This window comes from Salvia splendens, chromosome 4 (assembly GCF_004379255.2).
Source record: "Salvia splendens isolate huo1 chromosome 4, SspV2, whole genome shotgun sequence".
Lineage (NCBI taxonomy): Eukaryota > Viridiplantae > Streptophyta > Magnoliopsida > Lamiales > Lamiaceae > Salvia > Salvia splendens.
Window position 1 is genome coordinate 22,271,918 of NC_056035.1, and position 10,661 is coordinate 22,282,578.

Consider the following 10,661-nt stretch of genomic DNA (forward strand, 5'->3'; position numbering starts at 1 on the left):
ATAGAATGCAAAAATCATCCTTTTTTAAAAGAACATGATAGGCAAAAATTAGACCGTAAGAAAATAATTTAATTTCTACTATGCATACATGTATAAATCTTACCCTTCGGTCTCTTTTAGGAATTTCTAAAATATCTGGGATATTAGCACATTGTATTCATCCTTGTATTGACTCCGTCCGAGCTCTCGTCATCCTTGTATTCAAATTCCAATCCAACTAAAAAAAACAGGCGGCCTACGTCTCCTAATTAACTCATTGACATCTGTAAATATAACTCCATCCCATACTACTATTTATCAATATTGCTTGAAATCATATCTTATGGACAATATACTATTAAATAGTAAAAGGGGCCATACTTATCTCTTTTTTTCTCATTATGTCAATTCCAAAAATTGGCATTTGAAATAAAGTCCAGTTTCTTCTTCTATCATCCGATTCCATTTGCCTTCCCACCACCGTCTCCGTCGTTCAAGTCTACCAAGGCTGATGATTCCCTCGGCCTCTTGGTCTCTTATCTATCTCCGTCGCTCCAGCTCGGCTTTCGTCATCGCCGAGCAGCCGCTGTCCGCCATACGCTGCTGCTGTCATCTCCCGAGCTGTCTGCTCGGTTTATCCAGCCTTGGCTGTTCACGGAGAGCGCCACTGCAGTCCCTTATTCGCCTCCTCTTTCTCTCTTTCTTCCGTCACACATCGCCATCTCCCTTCCTCAGCTCGCAGCTCCACATCGGTTCAGCCCGGAGTGGATTCCGTTCTGCCGCTGCCTCACATCCTCTCTTTTTCTCTGAATTCATAATGATCAGCACTGCATCTTTCTCTCCCTCGGTTGTTGTTCGTACTCCAAATTGAGGGCTCGCCGTTGCTGCTCTGTTCCCATCTCTCCCTCGGGCTTCTCAACGTGTCAAAGGTCGCAGGGCTCCTCCTTTTTCTCGGTTCGGCAGCCCCGAAAAACAGCACCGCTGCCCAACTTCTCCATTCGTCAAAATGCAGTGCCGCTGCTACTAACTTTCCTTTTGCTCGGGGTACGCCGCCACCATGGACTCGTCGTCTCTGTCCACCGTTCGTCGTCAAGCAGCGCTTAACGCCGCTGCTGTTCGCAGTTGCTACTCCTCCCATCTTGTTCGCCATATCTCCAAATATTGCCTCGATCGGCAATTGGAGACCTCGGCTTCCCTCTCAATCTCGTCACTTCTCTCTCTAAATCTCTCAATTCGTAAATCACAAATCGGGAAAAACCTTTCTTCTCTCACAGCTCCACCGTTGCTACTGGATACACGGACTACCCAACGCTGCTGTTCGGAATTTGTCGAGCAGCCGAGAAGTGCCATCGCTGTCGTCCCGCTCCGCCGTCGTTTCTCCTCCACGCAGCCGTCACCACTGCCGCCATTGATGAAATCAAGAAGAGTGAATGGAGTAGGTTATGTGATAGCAAGATTGTTGGGATTCGTTGTGGGATTTAAAAGTGCAGATAGTGGAACAGAATCACGTTTGTAGCGGAAAAGAAGTGGGATCGGGTGAATAAAAAAATCTCTTTGGGCTTCTTTTTATGAACTGAAAATAGGGCGCAAATATTATAATTTGATTTGGACTTTATCCTTCTTTTATAGGTAAGCCCAAATACAAAAGGATTTAATGAAAGAAAATTTGGCTTGTAAAATTCGATATCGTTATGAGCTCAACTAATATATATATATATATATATATATATATAGGGATGTATTCATTTCCTTTTCCTATATTTTCTCCTTTTTCCTTCTTAATATCAGCCATTAAATTAGAGAAATGGACGGTCAAGATCAACATTGGGTAATTAATCCCGTGTTGCATTATTTGTCCTATTTTGTGCATTATGAGGGTACAATAGTAATCTAATAATGGCTGGAAACCGCTACGAATAATGCACCACATGGTCACGAGTAATGCATATAATTGACTATATAATGCACAATATGTTAACTGCAATGCATACGAATAAGATGTACCATGTTATGATGTTTGGACACACGTTTCTTGTTTCCCCTAAGGGTTTAATAAGCTTAGGGGCTAGGGTATAGTACGTAGACACGTATGTAATCTTCACATGGTAACGAGTAATGGATATAATTGACTATATAATACACAATTTGTGAACTGCAATGCATACGAACAAGATGTGTTGTGTTATGATGTTTGGCACAGGTTTCTTGTCTCCCCTAAGGGTTTAATAAGCTTAGGGGCTAGGGTATAGTACGTACGCATTAATAACAGATTATAAAACGATACGAATAATTCACCAAATTGTCACGAGTAATGGATGTTATTAACTATATAATGCACAATATGTGAACTGCAATGCATACGAATAAGATGTACCATGTTATGATGTTTGGACACACGTTTCTTGTTTCCCCTAAGGGTTTAATAAGCTTAGGGGCTAGGGTATAGTACGTAGACACGTATGTAATCTTCACATGGTAACGAGTAATGGATATAATTGACTATATAATACACAATTTGTGAACTGCAATGCATACGAACAAGATGTGTTGTGTTATGATGTTTGGCACAGGTTTCTTGTCTCCCCTAAGGGTTTAATAAGCTTAGGGGCTAGGGTATAGTACGTACGCATTAATAACAGATTATAAAACGATACGAATAATTCACCAAATTGTCACGAGTAATGGATGTTATTAACTATATAATGCACAATATGTGAACTGCAATGCATACGAATAAGATGTATCATGTTATGATGTTTGACACACGTTTCTTGTTTCCCCTAAGGGTTTAATAAGCTTAGGGGCTAGGGTATAGTACGTAGACATTACTAAATGCACGTATGTAATCTTCAATCCGTTGATTAACCCATATACACAATACCTCTAATAATGCATAATATACTGAGATAATGACAATTAACAGCTACATAATGCACTACCTAAACCAAATAATGCACATACGTATATTCCAATAACAACAATTTGTTAGTAATGTCTACGTACTATACTCTAGCCCCTAAGCTTATTAAACCCTTAGGGGAAACAAGAAACGTGTGTCAAACATCATAACATGGTACATCTTATTCGTATGCATTGCAGTTCACATATTGTGCATTATATAGTTAATAACATCCATTACTCGTGACAATTTGGTGAATTATTCGTATCGTTTTATAATTTGTTATTAATGCGTACGTACTATACCCTAGCCCCTAAGCTTATTAAACCCTTAGGGGAAACAAGAAACGTGTGTCAAACATCATAACACAACACATCTTGTTCGTATGCATTGCAGTTCACAAATTGTGCATTATATAGTCAATTATATCCATTACTCGTTACCATGTGAAGATTACATACGTGTCTACGTACTATACCCTAGCCCCTAAGCTTATTAAACCCTTAGGAGAAACAAGAAACGTGTGTCCAAACATCATAACATGGTACATCTTATTCGTATGCATTGCAGTTCACATATTATGCATTATATAGTCAATTATATGCATTACTCGTGACCATGTGATGCATTATTCGCAGATACCAAAATGTGGCAGTTACTTTTCCGTCAAATATCAATAATAACCCTGTAATGCATACAACCACCTTCTATAATGCAACACGGAACCAGTTTTATAGAATCAATCTGATCCGTTGATGCCTTTGATCTAACGCGTAATATTAAGAAGGAAAAATGATCTAAGATGTGAAAAGGAGAATAACGCTCCCCTATATATATATATATATATAGGGATGTATATATATATATATATATATATATATAGGGATGTATTCATTTCCTTTTCCTATATTTCCTCCTTTTTCCTTCTTAATATCAGCCATTAGATTAGATAAATGGACGGTCAAGATCAACATTGGGTAATTTATCCCGTGTTGCATTATTTGTCCTATTTTGTGCATTATGAGGGTACAATAGTAATCTAATAATTGCTGGAAACCGCTACGAATAATGCACCACATGGTCACGAGTAATGCATATAATTGACTATATAATGCACAATATGTGAACTGCAATGCATACGAATAAGATGTACCATGTTATGATGTTTGGACACACGTTTCTTGTTTCCCCGAAGGGTTTAATAAGCTTAGGGGCTAGGGTATAGTACGTAGACACGTATGTAATCCTCACATGGTAACGAGTAATGGATATAATTGACTATATAATGCACAATTTGTGAACTGCAATGCATACGAACAAGATGTGATGTGTTATGATGTTTGACACACGTTTCTTGTTTCCCCTAAGGGTTTAATAAGCTTAGGGGCTAGGGTATAGTACGTACGCATTAATAACAAATTATAAAACGATACGAATAATTCACCAAATTGTCACGAGTAATGGATGCTATTAACTATATAATGCACAATATGTGAACTGCAATGCATACGAATAAGATGTACCATGTTATGATGTTTGACACACGTTTCTTGTTTCCCCTATCGGTTTAATAAGCTTAGGGGCTAGGGTATAGTACGTAGACATTACTAAATGAACGTATGTAATCTTCAATCCGTTGATTAACCCATATACACAATACCTCTAATAATGCATAATATACTGAGATAATGAGAATTAACAGCTACATAATGCACTACCTAAACCAAATAATGCACATACGTATATTCCAATAACAACAATTTGTTAGTAATGTCTACGTACTATACCCTAGCCCCTAAGCTTATTAAACCCTTAGGGGAAACAAGAAACGTGTGTCAAACATCATAACATGGTACATCTTTTTCGTATGCATTGCAGTTCACATATTGTGCATTATATAGTTAATAACATCCATTACTCGTGACAATTTGGTGAATTATTCGTATCGTTTTATAATTTGTTATTAATGCGTATGTACTATACCCTAGCCCCTAAGCTTATTAAACCCTTAGGGGAAACAAGAAACGTGTGTCAAACATCATAACACAACACATCTTGTTCGTATGCATTGCAGTTCACAAATTGTGCATTATATAGTCAATTATATCCATTACTTGTTACCATGTGAAGATTACATACGTGTCTACGTAGTATACCCTAGCCCCTAAGCTTATTAAACCCTTAGAGGAAACAAGAAACGTGTGTCCAAACATCATAACATGGTACATCTTATTCGTATGCATTGCAGTTCACATATTGTGCATTATATAGTCAATTATATGCATTACTCGTGACCATGTGGTGCATTATTCGCAGATACCAAAATGTGGCAGTTACTTTTCCGTCAAATGTCAATAATAACCCTGTAATGCATACAACCACCTTCTATAATGCAACACGGAACCAGTTTTATAGAATCAATCTGATCCGTTGATACCTTAGATCTAACGCGTAATATTAAGAAGGAAAAAGGATCTAAGATGTGAAAAGGAGAATAACGCTCCCCTATATATATATATATATATATATATATATATATATATATATATATATATATATATATATATAGAAAAAGTCGGGGTATTACAATCTACCCATCTTAACAAAAATTTCGTCCCGAAATTTGCTTACATCCTTCGAACCAGCTTCCTCATGTCGTTTAATTAACATTGTAGTTGAAAGTCACATCGCTGTCACTTTTAATAAATTACGCGAGATTAGACTATATTAAATTAAATCACGCACTTCGCATCATCCCTCCTTCTCTTGCACCCTCTTTTACGTTTGAACTTCATTTCGTCTTCGCTATCTTCCACTTCTTGAAATCTTCCTCGTATTCTTTTTGCCTTATCATGATTGGTGTAACTAAATCACGCACTTCGCATCATCCCCATTTTTGTTGCCTTATCATGATTGGTGTAACTACATAGACTTATCACTTATCAGTGGTTTCGACAGATGTTTGAAACCGAAACACACTTGAACAGGTGCTCACGTCGTTGGTCGCTCGATGGATGTAGCTAACCCAAAATACTGAAATCGGGAATGTCTAAGTGGGTGTTTTTGGGCTATGTGCGCAATACAATTATTGGCCCGTCTCTATTATTGGGCCATATTTAATTTAATGCTAATGCAAACCTTGAATATCTGCAACCTCTATAATGTTTAAAAAAAAAAAGAATAAATAAACTGTGCAGCACATTATCTCACATAATTTACAACATAGCAATCAATTTAACTAGAATCCTAATTGCCATCTATGAAGCGCCTAAGCCTATGCCTAGTCGTCTTAACATCCTTCTCCAAACCTAATTTCTCTTTAGACCCACCACCGATGTCCAAATTAGAAACAATCACATCCTCAGGCCTAATAAACTGCTCATTGTGCAGCTCCACTTTGATCAACTCCGACACGGGCGCCTGGCTGAAATACGAGCTGGACCCCCCCGAGGGCGGAGGTGGTGGGCCCCACTTGCTCCTTCTCATCAAACCCACCGGCGGTGCGCTGGGTTCAGGAGTGGTGTTAGGCCGTCGTTGGTTCCCCTGATTCTGCAATTAAGCGAAGAACTGTCGTGATCTTGACTATGTGAATCGATTCGATCTAAAGTTGATCATAAATATTTGCACATTGTACATACATACCTCCTCACTCCTTCCACCTTGTGAAGACACAAATTGAAGAAATTGGAGGATCTTGGTGGAGCCAAGCTCAGTGCAGTTTTGCCAATAGTAGATTGCTAAGTTCCACGCTCTCTCTCGGAATTCGATTAAACTTCTATCGATATCTGTCTCGTGCCTTGATACGTATGGTCGTAACAAGGTATTGTATACGTATCCAGAACCCTATAATAACATCAACAACAATTAAAATTAAACCAATCATTTTTCTAATAAGTAAATATTATGAAGGATTCTTACCTTTGTTTTGGGATACCATAGGTAGATGAAGAGTGCCAATTTCATCTCTCCATACATTGGCAACCTATGAAGAAAATAGTAGTGTTACTTTCAGTGATTTTCTATTTACGTGCTAAAGAATTTTTAAAGTAGATGTGGTTGAGATCGTACCATGAAATAAATACATCCCCAATTCTCTCAAGAATTGTGATAATAGCAACAAGTATCCTGGCAGGAAAAAATACATTGTTGAAGATTAGGCAAGTAATCAAATGATTTATATATACAAAATGAACCGGCGTCGCGATTGTAGATAAAAGGTAGTCGCGGGAGCTTGCCCGTTGATCAAACCAAGATCGATAAAGAATTGAAATAAACAAGTGATAATAAAATAAGGATAATTGTATTTCCGGATTAATTGAGAAGAATACAATGTCTAGCATTTATAAAACTAGCACTAACTTAATGAATAAGAAAGCAATAAATGATAAATATATGAAAAATTAATATAGACTAAATAATAAGATATGAGAGAGATGTTCTTATCAGCCTGCACAATTGTTTGTTGAAAAATGAGTCAATTCTTGCTCCAAAATAATAATTCCAAAAATGGGGACATAAAGAGGGAGTCGTTATCATGAAAGGAAAATGGTGATTAAAGTGCTTAAATTAATTAGAACAAAGCTTGTCTTGTGTCACTTTTGATGTTCATCCCCATCAACTGATAATATTCACATAATAAGTTGACCAATTAACACAATCAAATAAACATTCTTATTGTTCACAACCATGTGATTGGACCAAAGCTTCCTAACCCATGATTAATTAATAGAATATTGAATCAAATTTATCATAAGCATACCAATATTGACACCAAAACCGCAGCTCCGGAATTTCAACTCTGTTTTTCTCAACTGTCTTGAAACATTGGAAAGCAGGATATGCATATCCTAGAACCAATCTGAAATCATTTCAAATTAAAGGGTAAAATTGAATAAAGAAAAGGGGGAAACAGAGAGAATAAAGAGAAAAAAAAAAAAAACTTACATTAAGCAACTGTTGACGAATTCTCCAATCATCTTTAATCACGGAAGGTTCTGAAACAGGCAGAAAGCAAAAATCATCACATTCTTCTTCTTCTTCTACAAACAAATCCCCAAATTTATGAGTTTAAAAAGATGCAGAGTTGCTCCGATCGACACGCAACTCAAATTGAAGACCAATAGATAGAAAACGTGAATAAAAATAAAGTAATTAGAGTTATGTTATGACGGAAGCATCTAAGATGAGAGATCGCGTGAAAGGAAAGAAATATAAGTATCTCAGCATTTTCAACGTGAATTCAGAAATAACAACGGAAAATGGAGTTACCTCAGAGGAAAATGAGGATCGGATTAGAGTTCAGAATATATGAGTCGTGTTTGTAAAAATGTTTATGTAGAGATGTATGTATGTTATGAACGACAGAGGGGTTTGGATCAAAGGGAAAAAGAGGATTGATGAATGTTGGAAGAAGACAAAAAGGAAATGAGGGATTTCTTGCCACGGACGCCTTCTTATTATTTTACACCTAATTCTTCTAGTTTAAGTTATAATCCCTTCTTCCGCTATTAATTCACAATAATGGGTTTTAACAAATGTTTAAATAAATATTGGAAAATTTTGAAAATTATGATTTCTACATTCGTATACATTATCAAATGTAAGTGAAGTGACGTAATGAACAAAGAATACACGAATAAAATAGTGAAAGAAATTACATACTACATAGTACTCCCTCCGTCCCCGAATAAGAGTCGCTAATTTCCTTTTTGGGCCGTCCCCCATTAAGAGTCATTCTTCATTTTTACCATAAATGGTAGTAGGTCCCACATTCCACTAACTCACTCCACTCACATTTTATTATAAAATCAATATAAAAAAGTGGGTCCCACATTCCACTAACTTTTTTAACCAACTTTTCTTTACATTTCTTAAAACTCGTGCCCGGTCAAACAACGACTCCTATTAGGGTACGGAGGGAGTATCTTTTTTTATTGTTGTATTAGGAACAACATATCCTGCTGTGCAAAATTGCACAAAAGAGAAACCTGTACCGAGAGAGGTATATGTTTTAATGTAAAATTGGTACGATAGATATAAAAAAATGATTAGAATATTGTTTAAGAAATTATATCCACCTCATTCTAAAGAAAAATTTAACCAAATAAAAGTGGACTAATTTTGAGTGACGAACCAAAATCGAAAGTGGGCTATTTTTTCGGTTAGTAGTGGTTGAATTGTCTTAATATATAATATGTCTGATTATATATTCATAATTTTACTAGTCCAAAACTAATACACAATTAAGGCTTCTCGACCTAAGTTTTTGTGAGTAGCTATAATTCAAAGTAGAAGCGTATCGTTTGTATTTTAATTATAACGAGGAAAATGGGTCAAAAACTCGGCCAGTAAATCGTCCAGAATAAAGATTAATCAATTCAAAAATTTGCCAAACATTGGAATATATGAGGAGTGGACTAACTCTTTTTCTCTATGAATTGGAACTATCAATGGATAAAATCTGGATGTATATCAGTATATGTTATGCCTTTGAAGTTTAGTATGCTATATTTGCCTTGTATAATATTTGTTGGTGTAAAATTATAGTATCTATAATGAGTATGTGTAATTTGTCATAACCGCATCCACAATGTGGCACTCTATAGTCCGCACTATATGGCGCCTTATGATCCGTCACATCAACATTCTATCCTCTTACCCTTCCACCTACAGTGGGATGCCCTAAAGTCCGTCATATAGTTTTAACTACTATTTTGTTAATTTATTTTTATGTTTTCAAACATGTCATGCAAAATAATAAAAAAAAACACCACAATTTAAAGGCAAATCCTACATTACTTAATTAAAAAAAAGTTACAAGAGTGGAAATAAAAAACAAGTTCAGTACAGATAAAAAACATGGTCTAAAGTATTCCCAACTGGCGCTGGAGTTCATCGATCATCTTCTTGAGGTATTGGGCTTCACCCGGGTCGTCGGTCTGCCTGAGGGCGTTGTGCGTGTCCAACAACGTCCTCTGGTTGGCTGCCCTCACCAAGTCCCCGTAGGCATATGCCGCAGCCGAAGTCGGGGCCGAGGTTGAGGTCGCAATCGGGGTCGCGGTCGGGGCAGGGTTGTGTGAGGTCATCGCCTTCGCCTTGCCCTTGTTCTTGGCAGCCTTGTTGCCAATGGGACGCCGGGAGGACATCGGTGTGCCCGAACTCTCATCCTCGTACATCGGCTGGTTGAGGTCCATCGGAGGCGTGCCACTGTCGATGCTCGTATTGAAAGGGTTGGCAGCGGAAGCGTGCAACATTTAATGATCACATAAATTTGATCTATTTAGCAGATTATTTAGACAAATTCTATTCGTGTAATTATCACATGTATCATGCTCATAACTTGAATTAAAACATGCTTTAGCATATAAAATTCCTAAAACATGCTTACTATGGAATTAGCCAATTTACCTCGTTGATTCAATCAAGAATCGATGATGGCTTGCTCCGTCTCCACGTGAAGATCTTCAATACTCGACCTTGGATCTTCTGACTGGTGTCCCGGACTATACGCTGATATTTGTGTGGGAAAATCTCACCAACGTACTAGGACTTGAATAACGAAGACAGAACTCAGCTCACGGATGAGGCAAAATTTCGAGCTCTCTCTTTCTTAGAGGGGGGCGAAAATTTGATAGAGTAATAATAATGTGTATTTTATGTCTCCTTTATTCTCCTATTTATATTAAGTCACATATTGGGCTCAGTCAGGGATCTAAGGAAGAATTTGGAACATGCCTCACCCAATTAGCTTTTTACCAATTAAATTGAACCCACAATTTAATAT

The 10,661-nt window shown here is 37.1% G+C and overlaps 1 protein-coding gene across 3 annotated transcripts; it reads right to left on the bottom strand.

Annotated features, from left to right (window-relative positions):
• Positions 1-6,022: 6,022 nt before the first annotated feature.
• Positions 6,023-8,349, bottom strand: LOC121798117 (putative HVA22-like protein g). Of its 3 annotated transcripts, none has more exons than XM_042196961.1 (7): positions 8,147-8,349; positions 7,823-7,872; positions 7,638-7,736; positions 6,947-7,003; positions 6,797-6,860; positions 6,521-6,721; positions 6,023-6,427 (listed from the first exon to the last, which is right to left on the bottom strand). In XM_042196961.1, the coding sequence occupies exons 2-7, from the start codon at positions 7,852-7,854 to the stop codon at positions 6,125-6,127; spliced, it is 756 nt and encodes a 251-aa protein (XP_042052895.1). In that variant the 5' UTR covers positions 7,855-7,872; positions 8,147-8,349; the 3' UTR covers positions 6,023-6,124. The 3 variants fall into 3 exon arrangements, with proteins under 3 accessions (XP_042052895.1, XP_042052896.1, XP_042052894.1); XM_042196962.1 differs by having other exon boundaries at positions 7,823-7,914; XM_042196960.1 differs by having other exon boundaries at positions 7,823-7,917; positions 8,147-8,348.
• Positions 8,350-10,661: the final 2,312 nt, after the last annotated feature.

Bases quoted from the DNA above. Each gene is read 5' to 3' on its own strand.
- LOC121798117 (XM_042196961.1), bottom strand. From the start codon at position 7,854: ATGATTGGAGAATTCGTCAACAGTTGCTTAAT. The intron at 7,004-7,637 runs GTATGCTTATGA...TTTTCCTGCCAG, and splicing joins CGGTTTTGGTGTCAATATTG to GATACTTGTTGCTATTATCA. The intron at 6,428-6,520 runs GTATGTATGTAC...GCTTAATTGCAG, and splicing joins AAGGTGGAAGGAGTGAGGAG to AATCAGGGGAACCAACGACG.